At 50.7% G+C, this 17,217-nt stretch overlaps 1 protein-coding gene across 1 annotated transcript; it reads left to right on the top strand.

The window, feature by feature from the left end:
• Nucleotides 1–1,005: 1,005 nt before the first annotated feature.
• Zswim8 (zinc finger SWIM-type containing 8) lies at nucleotides 1,006–17,179 on the top strand. The gene is given in 27 exon segments (XM_055606270.1): nucleotides 1,006–1,775; nucleotides 4,342–4,495; nucleotides 4,728–4,822; nucleotides 5,136–5,308; nucleotides 5,476–5,583; nucleotides 5,716–5,797; nucleotides 5,914–6,034; nucleotides 6,408–6,609; nucleotides 6,766–6,941; nucleotides 7,345–8,329; nucleotides 9,308–9,439; nucleotides 9,578–9,757; nucleotides 9,857–10,040; nucleotides 10,304–10,402; nucleotides 11,384–11,508; nucleotides 11,941–12,181; nucleotides 12,270–12,428; nucleotides 12,534–12,762; nucleotides 12,936–13,228; nucleotides 13,369–13,592; nucleotides 14,708–15,196; nucleotides 15,415–15,598; nucleotides 15,690–15,866; nucleotides 16,024–16,091; nucleotides 16,093–16,144; nucleotides 16,397–16,575; nucleotides 16,701–17,179. Coding segments are annotated over 27 exon segments (5,523 nt in total). The 5' UTR covers nucleotides 1,006–1,567; the 3' UTR covers nucleotides 16,905–17,179.
• The last annotated feature ends 38 nt before the right edge of the window (nucleotides 17,180–17,217 follow it).

Below are 17,217 nucleotides of genomic sequence, written 5' to 3'. Positions count from 1 at the left end.
GGAGGCAGAGGCAGATAGATCTGTGACTGAGGCCAGCCTGATCTACAGATCTTTTGAGTCCAGGACAGCCAGCCAGGGCTGTTACACAGAGAAACACTGTCTTGAATACTCCCACCTTCTTTTTTCTTTTCTTTTTTTGAAGATAAAGTTTTTTCACTTCCCCTCCGACAACTATTTTTTAAATAAACAGGTAGAGCTGATTATCATCTGTCTCAATATTCCAGTGACTTTTTACTTAACTCTCCCAAGTGAGACTTGGTAGGAAATTAACTTCATTGTAAATTACTGTTTATTTGTTTTCTTATATTCTGCTATTTGCTGAAAGTATTTACTGTCCTCTGATAGTTGGAATAATTGTGTAGGATTCTATGTATGTTTTGCCCCTTCAGGCATAGTCTAGTTAACTTTTTCTTAGTAGTTGATAGCATTAAATGTGATAAAGAAATGAGAATTCTCCATGGTTTAGTGTGACGATTACTAAGGTAAAGAAGGGTCTTTCTTTCTTTTTTTAATTTAATTTAATTTAATTTATTATATATACAATGGTCTGCCTGCATTTGTGCCTGCAGGCTAGAAGAGAGCACCGTATCTCAGCAAGGTTAGGCTGAGAACCAAAAATGAGTTAAATACCCGCCCATTCTTGGTGTATAATTTATAAACAGTACTATGTTACAAGTTCGTTTTATTAAAGCCTTGATAATTGTGTTTAAACTTAAGTAATTTGTAATTCATAAATAATCAGGCGAAGTGGTGGGCATCCATGGACTTCACTAGCCTGACAAAAGGTCTACATCGCGCATGCACGCGCCGTGTACGCAGATTAAAAACCCCTAGATTCAAAGGCAGTACGGAGGAAAAGGACAACCATTCCTGAAGTCAAATCAAATGATTTCTTTCCTGGGGCTCTCCTTTAGACTCTATAAAGTGGCTGGATTATGGGCTCTGAACTGCAACTCCCAGGAGGCGATGCGGCCTCGGCCTATCCCGAGGGGTGACAATAACCTGGCCAATGGTCACTGCACTGTCCTCTGACAGCTAACTATTCTCGACATGAACAGCGGCTGTTTCTTCCTTGGGGGCATTACGGGCACCAAGTAGTTGCTGGAATCTGTAGCTGTTCGCATACCTTTGGGAGCTGTGTGTGAGGGTGGGCTCTAGAAAACAGCAGGCAAGGAACACACGTGTCCCCTACACCCGCCCGTACGCGGTCCGGTCCCCGAGCACGCGAGGGCGGAAGTGGTGATGGCCGGCGCGGCCGGAAGTTCGGATCAGCTGATGGGGGAGGCGGCGCCGCAGCCGCCTAGAGGCCCTGGCCGCCCAGCGCTTCGTCCCGGCCTCGAGTCTCGCAGACTGGCCACGATCCCCGCTCGCACCTCGCTGTTGGGTGAGGCCCGGCGCGGTGTCCCTCTCAGGCTCGAGATCCTCCCCTGGCACGGCCGCCCTGAGCGCCCCGGCCACCCCCAGCCCCGGCTCGCCCCTCAGGCCCCGGGCCTCCCCTCAGTCCCCGGCCGGCGGCCCAGGCCCCGGATCCGCTGGGGGAGACCCGGCCCCGGGGGGTGCGGGCCCCATGGAGCTGATGTTCGCGGAGTGGGAGGACGGCGAGCGCTTCTCGTTCGAGGATTCCGACCGCTTTGAGGAGGATTCACTCTGTTCGTTCATCTCCGAGGCCGAGAGCCTTTGCCAGAACTGGCGAGGATGGCGCAAACAGTCAGCGGGGCCCAATTCTCCCACTGGAGGCGGTGGCGGAGGTGGCAGTGGCGGTACCAGAATGCGAGGTGAGGAGGAGCGGGGAAGGCTGCGAGGGGGAGGGGAGCAGACTGGCCCGGCTTAGGCCTTGCTCCGGAGCTGTCCGGCCCGGGAGCTGTCCCAAGCTTAGAGCAGACTTCAGGACTCGCCCTTCTGGCCTTCCAGGGATGGGTGGCATCTTCACATCAGAGAGGCCGGGGAGAGGGAAAGAGGGAGAAAGAGAGAAAGAGAGAAAGAGAAGAGGGGAGAGGGAAGGAGGGAGGGGGAGGGAGGGAGGAAGGGAGAGAGAAACTGCGCGCGCTCATCCGCGCGCGCGCGCGCTCACGCAAGGTTGTGTTGTGGCAGAGAACATCCTGCCTTGGCCAGAAAGATCTTTTGTTATTCCTTTACGCCTTAGAAACCGAATATGGGAGAATACCTTTTCTCTGTTTTAAGAATGCTTAACGGAATTTGGCTTTTAACAAACCAGCAGTAGGCAGACAAGAATGTGGTTAGGCATGGATTGTGGAAAAGTGATCACTTGAGGTGTGTCACTCTATGGGATGGGGCATTGGTTGCTGTGCTTCCAGAATGTTGATCTCTCCTCATAAGCTGCACCAAGAAAGGATTTCAGCAAGAGGAAAGAACCTGTCTAATGAGAAGAGATGCCATAATTCATAGGGTTAGACTAGAGATTTGCTCCTGGCATCTGTTAGAAGCCAAAGCAGGGACCAGTGGATGGGAGCCTTGGGCTTCCATATCTGAGCTCCGGGCAGGAGGGTGAGCGATTAATTATCTTGGGGCTCTTCACATGAAGCACCTTCCCTTTGTGTTTCATTCATTCTTGGTCTTCCAGTGAAGTCAAGGATTAATGCTGTAAAGAATTTTGCTTTTGGAGGGGGTAGAAAGGAGAGTAAAGATGAAAAGCCTCACAGGTTTAGGAACCACCAAACCTTTCCCCTGCTCTGCCCAAGGCAGGTTTGTTGTTGTTGTTGTTGTTTTGTTTTTTATCCTGGTCCTCGGTGGAAGCTGGCTTTCGTTAGTGGTTGAAAGGATTCAGTTGTGTGTTCTAGCCAGGCCATTCCAAAAGACCTGTTCTGAAAGCTGCAGAGATTTCTGGTGCCCCTTTAGGACACAGAGACATTTGTCTGTGTCACTGTTCAAAAGGGGTGGTATTCAGCTTCAGTTGGAGAGAGAGAACATTTCCTGAAGTGTGTGTACACATGTGCGCAGATCACAAGCATTTTCAGTGTGAACCTTTTGTGCTCTCCCTGCTTCATAGACAGTGGATTGTCTGGGGGTTTTGAGTTACGAAATGAAAACATAGTGGTAAAGATTTTCAGCATATTGATACCTTCCTGCATAGGTTAAGATCTTTTCTCTCTTTCTTCCTTCCCTCCCTCCCTGCCGTCCTCCTGAGAGGATCTGGCTGTGCAGCCTCCGAAGGTCTTAACCTTCCTACAACAGCTTTTCAGACCTGAGTACACGTTTTTACCCACCCCCCAACCACCTTCAGGAGCTAGCTCAGAAAAGGGTGCTGTTGTTTTTGAAAGGTTCTTTTCAGTTCTGTGTTGTTGTTTTATCAGTCTTTTAATATAGTCATTTGCTGTGAGATCTGCAGTCTGTTATTGCTGCCTTTTGTTAAAGCAGTTTAGAAAGACCTTGAGTGCTAACTCCATCCCATTCCAGGTGATTTCAGGAGCAACAGCCAGGTGCCCTGGGATAATTACCTACCACTGGCTTCCAGGATGAGAAGTCAGGCTTTAGATACCAGAGGCTTTGTAGGCTCTTTTGCTTCTTGAGGTCCCTAATTATTCTGAGTTCTGGCTTATCTTCCCTCCTTAGATGGGGGCCTGCAGTCATTTAGAGAAAAAGTGATAAATAAAAAGACAATCAGAGCTGCCAAAGAGACAGTAGTGCAGTGTGATGTGGATCTGTGGCGAATGTCGGGGCTTTGGTGCTGGTGCCTGTGAGTGAAACCTGTCGAAGTCTTAGAACACTCCTGTCTGGCCACAAGTTTTCTGGAATCTCTCTCTGTTATCTTCTGTTCTGGGCCTGAGCTGGCCAGCTGGCTGTGTGTGGCTGGAGACTGCCCAGCTCCCCTCCTAGAAGGAATTTTAAGGGGTTATTATATCCTGACAAGAAGGACGCTAAGTGTGCTTGCTGTTCTTCAATAGGACCTTTATTCAATTCCCAGCCCCAATGTGAGATGGCTCACAACTACCTGTAATTCCAGGCCCAGGGATTCTGACAGTTTTTTTCTGGTCTTCATGGGCTCCTGCATACACATGCACAAACACACACAAAGACAAATAGTGAAAAAATAAAATTTAAACTTAAAAACGTAGCCCTTTGTGGTAGCGCACGCCTTTGGTCCCAACAGGTGGATCTCTTGAGTTCAAGGCCAGCCTTGTCTACAAAGTGATTTCCAAGAGAGCCAGGGCTACAAAGAGAAACCATGTATTGAAAAACAAAAACAAAAACAAAACAAACAAAACAAAACAAACCTTTAAAATATATATTTCTAAGAAGAGAGTATATGTGCCCAGGGTATGGCACTGGTACCAAGTAATTATGGCCCTTTCTCTTTCATCATCCCAATCTTTGTTTCGGAAGATGGATTGGTAATCCCATTGGTGGAGCTGTCAGCAAAGCAGGTGGCATTTCACATCCCATTTGAAGTGGTGGAGAAAGTTTATCCTCCAGTGCCTGAACAACTCCAACTCCGAATTGCTTTTTGGAGTTTCCCTGAGAATGAAGAGGACATTCGGTGAGTCCAGAGAACTGATAATGGGCAACAGAGTTCTATCTTACATTGGCTGCTGGGCTTTCTGCAGACCAAAGGAGGTACTGTAACTGGAACTGCTAAGAGGAAGATGAGGGGAAGGGGGAGTGCCCAGAATTTCCTCCTCAGGGGTGCTAATAGAGAGAGCTGCCTAGAGCACGGTGGTCTCTCACAGTGCCTGTGGAGGATTATTTGCTATGTCCTCTTCTTCCCCCAGTCTGTACTCATGCCTAGCCAATGGCAGTGCAGATGAGTTCCAGCGAGGGGATCAGCTGTTCCGAATGAGGGCTGTGAAGGATCCATTGCAGATAGGTAAGGGTTCCATCATGGCCTGTGGTAACTTTGCTCCTCTCATCAGTAGTGTTAAAGATTGAGAATCTTTGCGACTGGGTATGGTTGCATATGTCTTTAATTTCAGCACTTAGGAGGCAAAAGCAGGTGGATCTCTTATGAGTTTGAGGCCAGCCTGGTCTCCATAGTGAGTTCTAAAACAGCCAGGGTTACAAAAAGAGACCCTGTGTCAAAACCAAAAACAATAAAAAAGCAATGTAGACTGAATTGTCTAATTAAGTATGGGGAAGGGTTGACGGCGGCGACTTCTGAGCACGCCCTCATTTCTCCCTAGGCTTCCATCTGAGCGCTACAGTGGTGCCACCGCAGATGGTCCCTCCCAAAGGGGCCTACAATGTGGCTGTGATGTTCGACCGCTGCCGGGTCACTTCCTGTAGCTGTACCTGTGGGGCAGGGGCCAAATGGTGCACCCACGTCGTGGCACTCTGTCTCTTCCGCATTCACAACGTGAGGCCCTCCCAATTTCTCCTGGCCCTATCCTACGCTCCATCCCCCCCTTCTCTGCTGCATGCCTGGCCGCAATGTGAGCCCCTTTACTCCCCTCTGCCCATCTGGCCCCAGCTTCAGCTCCAGAACCTTTTCTCAGATGGTTCTATTTCTCTTTGCTCCTTCAGGCATCTGCAGTCTGCCTGCGGGCTCCAGTCTCAGAATCCCTGTCTCGGCTACAAAGGGATCAGCTTCAGAAATTTGCTCAGTACCTTATCAGTGAGCTTCCTCAGCAGGTGGGTGAGGTTGGCATGTCTTCCCACCTCTCGCTTTCAGGTTTAGCCTCAGCCTTCTTATTATGACTGGCCTCTTTGGACTCACCTGTGCCCTGTTCTCTCTGCCTTTGTTCCTTTGTTCCTTCCCCTCAGATTCTCCCAACAGCCCAGCGTCTTCTAGATGAACTCCTTTCCTCCCAGTCAACAGCCATCAACACAGTATGTGGAGCACCAGGTAAGTAGTAAGAAAGAAAGAATGCTGCTAGGACAGAGCATCACTTGCTGAAGGTTCCATGATGTTAGGTGAACTGGGTCCTTAGCAATAGGTGACTGATTGCTTGTAATTCCCAGATCCTACAGCAGGGCCCTCAGCTTCAGACCAGAGCACTTGGTATTTAGATGAGTCAACACTCACTGACAACATAAAGAAGACCCTGCACAAGTTCTGCGGCCCCTCCCCTGTGGTGTTCAGGTAAACTGGATCTTTGCATACTAAATCTGTGGTGAGTAGGCACCTTCCTTAGGCCACTGATGGAGCTTTGCTCTGTTAGTGCACGTGTCTCTTACCGTCTCATCCCTGCACTAGCATGGTGCCTGGCACTTGGTATCAGTGATGCATCCATGATTGTGGGTTCCCACCTGGGTAGAGCCAGAGTCAATTTTCTTCCTTTGGCTAACCATATTGATGCAGATGCAGAGAAGGGTCGAAAATTTTGTCACAGTTGTCTGTCTCCCCTTCAGGATGTATAGGTCAGGATCTCCCTTAGGGCAAAGCCCTACTCTGTTTTGACCTCCTTCATTCAGCAGCCCTCCCTCAGTCACCATCTTCTCTGTTGTGTTTACAGTGATGTAAACTCAATGTATCTCTCTTCCACGGAACCTCCCGCTGCTGCTGAATGGGCGTGTCTGCTGCGCCCTCTGAGGGGCCGAGAGCCTGAGGGTGTCTGGAACCTGCTTAGCATTGTTCGAGAGATGTTCAAGCGGAGGGACAGCAATGCTGCCCCCTTGCTAGAAATACTCACTGACCAGTGCCTCACCTACGAGCAGGTAACACCTCAGGATGGGGAGCTGTGTGGTTTCTTCTTTCCTTCCCCTCATCTTAATCTCTTTTTTCTGATAGGAACATGGAAAAGGGTATGGTTTTTGGTTTTTTATTTTTATTTTCTGAGCTTTTGTGTACCTCACAGCTCTCTTTGCCTCCAGATAACAGGCTGGTGGTATAGTGTGCGCACCTCAGCTTCACACAGCAGTGCCAGTGGGCACACAGGCCGTAGCAATGGGCAGTCAGAAGTAGCAGCCCACGCTTGTGCAAGTATGTGTGATGAGATGGTCACACTGTGGAGGCTGGCTGTGCTGGACCCTGCACTCAGCCCTCAGCGGTGAGTCTTCCCAGGGTTACTGTATTCTGACAAGGCCGGCCCAGGACAGCACAGACATTGGTCTCCTTGAGCACAGGGATCTCTCTCTCTCTCTCTCTCTCTCTCTGCCTGTCTCTGTCTGTCTCTGTCTTTCTCTCTCACTGAGAGAACCAGTGTTGAGCACTGGTTCCTGGTGCTTTGTGAGTCCTGTTTCTGACAGGCTTTCTCCCTCCCCTAAGTAGTACCTACTTTCCAAAATTCGTGACTGTTGCACTGATTCCTTATGGGGCTGGCTCAGAAGGAACAGCCCCTCCCCACTTTATGTCTGTCTTTGAGGGTGTAGTCCTACTTTATCTGCCCCTTTCCACTCCCAGTGCAGACTGCTTGTTATCCCCTAGCAGCCTCCTGCTCTTTGTTTCCACAGCCGCCGGGAACTGTGTGCACAGCTGCGTCAGTGGCAACTGAAGGTGATCGAGAATGTCAAGCGGGGACAACACAAGAAGACCCTGGAGAGGCTCTTCCCTGGCTTCCGGCCAGCAGTGGAGGCCTGCTACTTTAATTGGGAAGAGGCCTACCCCCTTCCTGGTGTTACCTACAGCGGCACTGACCGAAAGCTAGCCCTATGCTGGGCCCGGGCCCTGCCCACTAGGCCAGCAGCTTCTAGATCTGGGGGTTTGGAAGAGTCCCGGCCTCGACCGCTTCCTACTGAGCCAGCTGTGAGGCCCAAGGAACCTGGCACCAAGCGCAAAGGATTGGGTGAGGGGGTGTCCTCCCAGCGGGGTCCCCGCCGCCCATCTGCTGAAGGAGGAGATAAGGCTTTGCATAAGATGGGTCCAGGTGGAGGCAAAGCCAAGGTACTAGGTGGGACTGGCAGTGGGGGCAAGAGCTCAGCTGGCAGTGGGAGCAAACGCCGGCTAAGCAGTGAAGACAGCTCCCTGGAACCAGACCTGGCCGAGATGAGCCTGGATGACAGCAGCCTGGCCCTGGGAGCAGAGGCCAGCACCTTCGGTGGATTCCCTGAAAGCCCTCCACCTTGTCCTCCCTCAGCTGGCTCCAGAGGGCCCTCCACCTTCCTTCCTGAGCCCCCAGACACTTATGAGGAAGATGCTGGTGTGTACTTTTCAGAAGGGCCTGAGCCTCCCACAGCCTCTGCTGGCCGCCCTGGCCTGCTGCCTGGGGAGGTCTGTACCAGAGATGACCTCCCTTCCACGGATGATAGTGGCAGTGGACTCCATAAAGCCAAAGAAGCAGCTCCTATAGTTGGAGAGGATGATGATGACTACCAAGCATATTACCTGAATGCCCAGGATGGGGCTGGAGGCGAAGAGGAGAAGGCTGAGGGGGCTGCTGGAGAGGAACACGACCTGTTTGCTGGGTTGAAGCCACTGGAACAGGAGAGCCGAATGGAGGTAAGGGGACTGAAGACAGGGAGGTTGGGTTGTATCTTTGGAATGACTGAGAGGGGCCCAGTGGCTCTGGTTGGAAGTGTCAAGATAATTAGCATGACTGTCACCATTCTGTAGGGTACTGTAACTAGCCTCCTGGTCTACAATCTGCCCTCCCTACTGCTTGCTTCCACATTGATGCTTTTCTGGATGTTTTTCAGATAGAATGTCAGTATGCTACTTAAAATCTTCAGTGGTTGCTTGCTGCCCTTAGAATAAAAATGAAGGTCCTTGGCATGAGCTGTGGGCTCTGCTCTGTCTCATCTTCGCCAGATTCTCCAGTGTTATCTTAACATTGTCTTTCATCCTCTATGCAGTTCACTTATTCCTGGAGCTTGCCATGTTCCCTCTTGCCTACATACTTAGATCCAGATTGGCCTTTCTGCCTGGAATTTTCTCACCAGGTTTGGTTAGCTCTTGTTCCTTCTTCAGGTCTTAGAGACCTTAGAGTTCTGAGAGATAGGGACACAAGGCTGATGAACTCAGAATCCCCTCCATGCCATGTGTGGTAGCAAACACTTGTAATCCCAGCACTTAGGAGGCTGAACTACGAGAATCTCAGCTTGAGCTACATAATGAAACCCTCACTCAAATAAACAGACCTCGTCTTCCTACAAGTCTCTCTCTGAGCTTCCCACAGCCTCTGCTAGCTTTCTTGGCCTACTGTATCTGAGATGAACCCTCCCACAGATGAGAGTAGCACTGCTCTTCTGTGCCAAATCCATATGAGCCACCCTCCCCATTTGTCCCTTTTGACTTTTCTCAGCAATACTTGTTATCACATGATCTTGAAGGTTGGTGGTGTCTGTAACTCCAAACTGAACTCCTATGGTATACCCAAGATCAGCAGAGCACCCAGTGCTTTAGGAATATTGTGCTACATAATCAAGTATGATGTTCTCTAAATGAAGGTCCTGTGTCTTTTGTTCCTGTGTCCTGTAGGTGTTATTTGCCTGTGCTGAGGCCCTGCATGCCCATGGCTACAGCAATGAGGCCTCCCGCCTCACTGTGGAGCTTGCCCAGGACCTGCTAGCCAACCCACCTGACCTCAAGGTAGAGCCGCCCCCTGCCAAGGTGAGAGAGACCTCCTTCCTCTACTTTCCTGGCCCCACTTATCCCTGCTCCTATTCCCCACCCCAAGTGAGAGCCTCCTTCTAGCTCCACTGAGGTAAATCAGACTCATTTGTCCAACTCTTTGCACTTCCCATTTAGGGCAAGAAGAACAAGGTATCCACAAGCCGTCAGACCTGGGTCGCTACCAACACCCTGACCAAGGCAGCCTTCCTGTTGACAGTGTTAAGTGAGCGCCCAGAGCACCACAATCTGGCCTTCCGAGTTGGCATGTTTGCCTTGGAACTGCAGCGGCCCCCTGCTTCTACCAAGGCCTTGGAGGTTGGAGGCTCCATCTGTCTTGTCCTTAATCTTTAAAGATTCTTACATCTTGATCTCCATTGAGGTATAGGAGGTCTGAGTTTCTTTCTGTACTCTCAGGTAAAGCTGGCATATCAGGAATCTGAGGTGGCTGCTTTGCTCAAGAAGATCCCTCTGGGTCCCAGTGAAATGAGTACCATGCGGTGCCGGGCAGAAGAGCTTCGGGAGGGCACACTCTGTGACTATAGGCCTGTGTTGCCCCTCATGTTGGCCAGTTTCATCTTTGATGTTCTCTGTACTCCAGGTAGAGTGCATGCCCCTACAGTAAGTGGAGAACCTGGAGGGAGAAGGGTGTTTTTTTTTTTTTTTTTTTTTAAAGACACCCCTCCCCCAATAAAACAAAAACAAACAAACAAAAAATCCCAAAAGTTCTAAGACTGTCAGAGTCATCTGTAGGACCCAGCAGGCAGCTTTTGTGGGTAGGTCTTGGATGATGAGGGTCTTGGATTCCTTTGCATTCTTTCTGTGTTACTTTTGCTTTCTTGACTTAACCCAATTTTCATCTAGTGGTTTCTCCCACGGGTTCCCGGCCCCCAAGTCGAAACTGGAATAATGAGATGCCTGGTGATGAGGAGCTGGGATTTGAAGCAGCAGTTGCTGCCTTGGGTGAGTGTCTTGTCTTGAGCATGTTCGTGAGCAAAGCCTGGGTCAGACCTTGAGGAGTTGTAATGGGAAAGTCAAGTTGACTTGTGTGAACCAACTGGTTCGTGCTTATTACATACTAATTTAGAGCAGGGGCTGGAGAGCTGGCTCGCTGCTTTCCTGAAGGACCCTGGTTCAGTTCCCAGCACCCACCAGATGGCTCACTACTATCTGTGATTTCTTTTTCCAAGGGAGGCAATGCCCTCTCTGGCCTCTGTAAGCACTGCAAGCACATGGTACATGCATGCATTTAGGCAAAACACACGTAAATTCAAGTAAATAAAACTTATTTAAATGTGTGTTTCATAGGGTGGGTGTTTAAAGGGCAAAATAAAAATCTAAAGAAAGGCCTCAGAGAGGCGACAGCATATGTGCTGTAAGTTCAAAAGTTCAGGGAGCTATAGACAGGAAATTGCCAGGAATAGATTTAGTTCTCAGTTATGTCTGCAATCCTAGTTCTTGGGAGGTAGAGGCAAGATGATCAGAGTTCATTTTTATTTATTTATTTACTTACTTACTTATTATGCGGTGTTCTGCCTGCATGTACACTGCATGCCAGCAGAGGGCACCGGATCACATTATAGATGGTTGCGAGCCACCATGTGGTTGCTGGGAACTGAACTCAGGACCTTTGGAAGAACAGCCAGTGCTGTTTAACCTCTGAGCCATCTCTCTAGCTCCAGGGGTTCATTTGGTTACACAGCAAGTTTGGGGCTAGTCTGTGCTACATGAGATATTGCCTCTAAAAAAAAAAAAAAAGTCAAAAAGTGCCTCAAGTAGAATAGAACAGGTTACAAGGTCTTGAAAAGCAGACAGAGCTAAGGCTGCATGTGTTAAGTAGTGGGAGCCTTTTTCTCATGAGCAGGTAGCTGGCCCTGTTTTGTATATTTTTTGCTGTCTCTGAAGCTATAACCACTCCTAATCCTCAAGAGGCCCTCCTCACAGGCATGAAGACAACAGTGAGCGAGGCAGAGCATCCCCTCCTATGTGAAGGCACACGTCGGGAGAAGGGTGACCTGGCCTTAGCACTCATGATCACTTACAAGGATGACCAGGCCAAGCTCAAGAAGGTGAGGCACTGAGGTGCTGGGTTTTTGCCAGGCAGAGTGAGCAAAATGTCACTATCTTTCTTAAAAGTTTCCAGTACAATGACAAAAGTACTGGTCTGCCTGTAGGAGGTTAAGTAGAGCATTTTGGAGACTTCTCATAAAGAACAAGAGACCAATGGTTCTTATAGGTATGCTTGGGCATGAGGTGGAAGAAGAGAAGCAGAGAGCATAAAGTCAATCATTCATTTATTTCAATATTTATTGAATATCAGTATGTTCAATCCTCAGGTAAGTGTTATGGAAGATTCCAAGACATGTAAGCTGGGAGGTTATCCTGTAGTTAAAACGGGGAAGACTTCCTGAGGAGGTAGCATTAGGCTGCTTCAAGAAGAAAGGAAGGTAATAGAATTAATGAAATAAAGGACATCATGTCACTGCTTGTCTTTTCTCCAGATCTTAGACAAACTCTTGGACCGAGAAAGCCAGACACATAAGCCACAGACACTGAGTTCTTTCTACTCATCTAGCCGGCCAGCCACAACCAATCAGAGATCTCCTTCAAAGCACGGGGCCCCATCTGCCCCTGGGGCCCTGCAGCCACTGACTTCAGGCTCTGCAGGGCCTGCTCAGCAAGGGAATGTGGCAGGGGCTGGGCCAGGTTCCACTGAAGGCTTCACAGAGAAGAATGTGCCTGGTGAGGTGGGGCGCCGGGTAGGGCGGGTAGGTGGTACAGCCATGTGCCCTTTCCTGGGCTCATCCTGGTATCCTATTTTCTCACTCAGAAAGCTCCCCACATTCCCCCTGTGAGGGTCTCCCACCTGAGGCAGCTTTGACGCCACGGCCAGAGGGGAAGGTTCCTAGCCGTTTAGCTCTTGGCAGTCGTGGAGGCTATAACGGTCGAGGTTGGGGCTCCCCAGGGCGGCCCAAGAAGAAGCACACAGGTAGGACAGCCTATGGGATGGCATGGAGGGAAGGCTAGTCCTCAAGGCTGGAGACTGACTGCAGTACTCCTGATTTCCGAGACTGACTTGTTTTGGGGTTACTAGGCATGGCCAGCATTGACAGCAGTGCCCCGGAAACCACATCGGACAGCTCTCCCACCTTAAGCAGAAGGCCACTTCGAGGGGGCTGGGCCCCTACTTCCTGGGGTCGAGGACAAGACAGTGACAGCATTAGCAGCTCTTCGTCAGACTCCCTGGGTTCCTCATCGTCCAGTGGAAGCCGCAGGGCTAGTGCCAGTGGAGGGGCCCGGGCAAAGACAGTTGAAGTTGGCAGGTCGGTATGGAGAAAAACCCATCTTTCTAATCTAGCCCATCCTCAAAAATCATATTCCTAGTATGACCCCACTGTTATGCCCTAACAGCCTTACTTACCCTGGTTCCTCCTAAACTATTTGAAAACCATTTTGAAGAAACTCCAGCCCTGACCATGCCCCATTGCTCCTTCAGGTGTTACAAAGGCCGCCGCCCTGAGAGTCATGCCCCCCATGTACCTAATCAGCCGTCAGAGGCAGCTGCACACTTCTACTTTGAGTTGGCGAAGACAGTTCTGATCAAGGCTGGGGGCAACAGCAGCACTTCCATCTTCACACAGCCGTCTTCCTCAGGGGGCCACCAAGGTCCTCACCGCAACTTGCACCTTTGCGCCTTTGAGATTGGGCTCTACGCCCTCGGCCTGCACAACTTTGTTTCTCCTAACTGGCTCTCTCGCACCTATTCTTCCCATGTGTCCTGGATTACAGGTAAACCCAATGTTGTGATTTGCATACAGGATGGAGGTGACGAGGAAGGGTCTTGTCTCTGTGACATTGCTGATCTGCTGAAAGATACCATCCCAGACCGCCAGTGGTGCCCACTTCGCCCCTTTTTCTTTTCCCTAAAGGACAGGCAATGGAGATTGGCAGTGCAGCCCTGACTATACTGGTAGAATGCTGGGACGGGCACCTGACACCCCCTGAGGTTGCATCATTGGCTGATAGAGCATCACGGGCACGAGACTCCAACATGGTGAGGGCAGCGGCAGAGCTGGCTCTAAGCTGCCTGCCTCATGCCCACGCACTGAACCCCAATGAAATTCAGCGAGCCTTGGTGCAGTGCAAGGAACAGGTATTTCCTGCTGTCAGCCATCTGGGCATAGGGGAACTTAACCCAGCATTTTTCCTCTAAAAAAATTCTTTTTGTGGTGTGTGTACATGCTGGTGTGGATTATGTGCCAGTGTATGTGGAGGTCAGAGGACAGCCTGTGGGAGTTTGTCTTCTCCTTATACTGTGTGGGTCCTAGGAACCAAGCTCAAGTAGTCAGGCTTCGCAACAAGTACCTCTACCCACTAGCTGTCTTGCAGCCTTCCCTCCCTTCCTTCCGAGGTCTAAGTTGCCTAGGCTGTGCTTGAACTTCAAATTCTGTTTTAGCCTTCTGAGTACTTGGGACATGCTATTATTTGGGGTTTAGTGACCCTCTCTTAATTCCTCCATATTCAGGAGTTTATGGAGAATCATTTCACATATTATAGGCTGAGTGTCTGTTCAGTTCAAGGTTAGAAGTGTTTTGGATTTTAGGTTTCAGAGTATTTTCCTATACATGAGCTTGGGGATAAGAGCCAAATGTAGGTATGAAATTCATATTTCATGTATTATTTACACACACAGCCTCTAAAGGTAATCTTGTCTCTCTCACCCTCTTTCTCTCTAATGTACGTATGTATTTATGTTTCTATGTATTTACATACATATGTGAAATTGGATCTGGGGCCTCATGCAGGCTAGGTAATCAACTGACTTACTGTCTTCAGCCTTATCTGTGCACGAAAGCATAATATCATGGTATTTTCCACTTGAGGTGTCATGTTATTGTTCAAAGAGTTTGATTTTAGTGTTTCCCATTTTCAAATTAGGGATACTCACTAGTAATATGAATTCACATTTTCACATTCATCCTTTACATTCACCCTATTATATTCATATACAATGTGTCGCATTCTATTCTCTATATATTTATACTGTCATAATCGTAAAGCTAGGATGATTCCCATTATACACAAGCAAATAGAGCCTGAGATGGTCCCTGCGAATGGCCTGGGTGGGAGGGAACAATCATTTGTTCAGTGCCTGTGTGAAGCACTCACCGTGGATACTGTGAGCACTGACTCTGATCTCTGACATCCCTCTCAAGCAGCCCGCATTCCTGGATAAGCCCTTTCCCCTAATCCTCTGGTCCTTTCCAGGATAACCTGATGTTGGAGAAGGCCTGCATGGCAGTGGAGGAGGCGGCCAAGGGCGGGGGTGTATACCCTGAAGTGCTGTTTGAGGTTGCTCATCAGTGGTTCTGGCTCTACGAGCAGACAGCAGGCGGCTCAGCCACCACCCGGGAAGGGGCTGCGAGCTGTGGTGGCAGTGGGATGAGGGCTGCTGGGGAGGCTGGGCGAGGGCTGCCCGAGGGCAGGGGTGCCCCAGGGACTGAGCCTGTGACAGTGGCTGCAGCAGCAGTGACAGCAGCAGCCACAGTGGTTCCAGTCATCTCAGTGGGGTCCAGTTTATATCCAGGTCCAGGACTGGGGCATGGTCATTCCCCTGGCCTGCACCCCTACACTGCTTTACAGCCCCATCTGCCCTGCAGCCCTCAGTACCTCACTCACCCAGCTCACCCTGCCCACCCTATGCCTCATATGCCCCGGCCTGCTGTCTTCCCTGTGCCCAGCTCTGCATACCCACAGGTGAGACTATGTTTTTACTGGTGGTCTGGGTCATGTGGGAGAACACTAGGAGCTCATAGCGGTTGGAATAGAGTACTTTGGGCACATACAGGGCTGTCCAGGAGTCCTGGTAAGGTGCTGGGAAAATGGGAGGCCAAGGCCAACTAAAAAATGTAGGAATGTCCATTTGTGATCTAACAGGACTTGGTGTCTGCTCTTGTCTCCCATCTGTCATACAGGGCGTGCATCCTGCATTCCTGGGGGCTCAGTACCCTTACTCGGTGACCCCTCCCTCACTTGCTGCCACTGCTGTATCTTTCCCTGTCCCTTCCATGGCTCCCATCACAGTCCATCCCTACCACACAGAGCCAGGGCTCCCACTGCCCACCAGTGTGGCCTGTGAGTTTCGGGGACAGGGAGCAGGTGAATGGAGGGGAGGTGCACTGGACACGGGAGGTAGAGAGGGAATCTTCTTTGCACCTCTTCTCTCACATGGCTTTCAATCCACCCTCAGTGAGCAGTGTCCATCCAGCACCCACATTTCCAGCCATCCAGGGTGCCTCACTGCCTGCCTTGACCACGCAGCCCAGCCCTTTGGTAAGCGGAGGTTTTCCACCACCAGAGGAGGAGAGCCACAGTCAGCCAGTCAATCCACACAGCTTGCACCATCTGCACGCCGCTTACCGTGTTGGTAAGAAGTCCCTTTCTGTACTTCTAACTGCAGCTGGGTGAGGGGCTCTTCAGAGAACTCTCTCCACAAGCTCTTCATTTGTTTACTACGGGCCAGCATCAGGCCGGGGTGAAAGGTGAAGGGTATATCCTATTGTGTGCCCAACTGTATTTCCTAGGGATGCTGGCACTGGAGATGCTAGGACGCCGGGCACACAACGATCACCCCAACAACTTCTCCCGCTCCCCCCCCCTACACTGATGATGTCAAATGGTTGCTGGGGCTGGCAGCAAAGCTGGGTAACACCTCCCCTCCCCAGGACCATTGTCTCCTGACCTGCTTCCCCCACTTTCCTATCCCAGACCTCCTTTCTAGCTCTTGCTCAGAGTTGAGCCCTTGGTCGGGTATGTGTGTGAGCCTGGTGGGCGGAGGGTTGCCTCAGCTCCTGGGGTGGAGGGAAGCTCTCTGTCAGGCCAGAGCTGAGATCTGTAAGTGGGTCCCTAGGGCAGAGGTGGCCACCCCCGTCTCATGCCCCTCCCCCTGCCCCCCAGGAGTGAACTACGTGCACCAGTTCTGTGTGGGGGCAGCCAAGGGGGTGCTGAGCCCGTTTGTGCTGCAGGAGATCGTCATGGAGACGCTGCAGCGGCTGAACCCCATTCATGCCCACAACCACCTTCGAGCCCCGGCCTTCCACCAACTGGTGCAGCGTTGTCAGCAGGCATACATGCAGGTGAGAACTCGGGAAGTATGGAATAGGGTGTTGTACCCCCTGGGCAGAGCCCTCAGCATGGAAGGGAGTTGGGTCCCCAGTTGTATGTGCTTTGTGCTGAGATTCTCCTCCAACCCATCCTCCAGTACATCCATCACCGCTTAATTCACCTGACCCCTGCCGACTACGACGACTTTGTGAATGCAATCCGCAGTGCCCGCAGCGCCTTCTGCCTGACACCCATGGGCATGATGCAGTTCAACGACATCCTCCAGAACCTCAAGCGCAGCAAACAGACCAAGGAGTTGTGGCAGCGGGTCTCCCTAGAGATAACCACTTTCTCCCCCTGAGTCTGGCCCCTCTAGGGCCCTACATAGGGACACAGGCCTGTGGCTATAGGGGCCCCTCACACAGAGGGAGTGACTCTTGGCTGGACAGATCATCTCCGCTCAATTCCCTGGCGGCCCAGGCTGGCAGCTGCTCTTGGGCCGTAGCTTGGGGCCAAGACGTCTCAGGCCTTAGAAGCCTAGGGCTGGGGGAGACAGCCTGGTCTGGGAGAGGGCCTGGGGTGGCCTCTGGTATTTATTTGGCATTTATAAATATATAAACTCCTTTTTTTACTCTATTTTCTGGGTCTTTTCCTTCTTCCTTGTATAGAAGAGT

The sequence above is a fragment of the Psammomys obesus genome, unplaced genomic scaffold (genome assembly GCF_907164565.1).
Source record: "Psammomys obesus unplaced genomic scaffold, mPsaObe1.curated_primary_1811, whole genome shotgun sequence".
NCBI lineage: Eukaryota > Metazoa > Chordata > Mammalia > Rodentia > Muridae > Psammomys > Psammomys obesus.
Note: the sequence above shows the minus strand (reverse complement) of the source record. Positions and strands in the feature narration are given on the sequence as shown.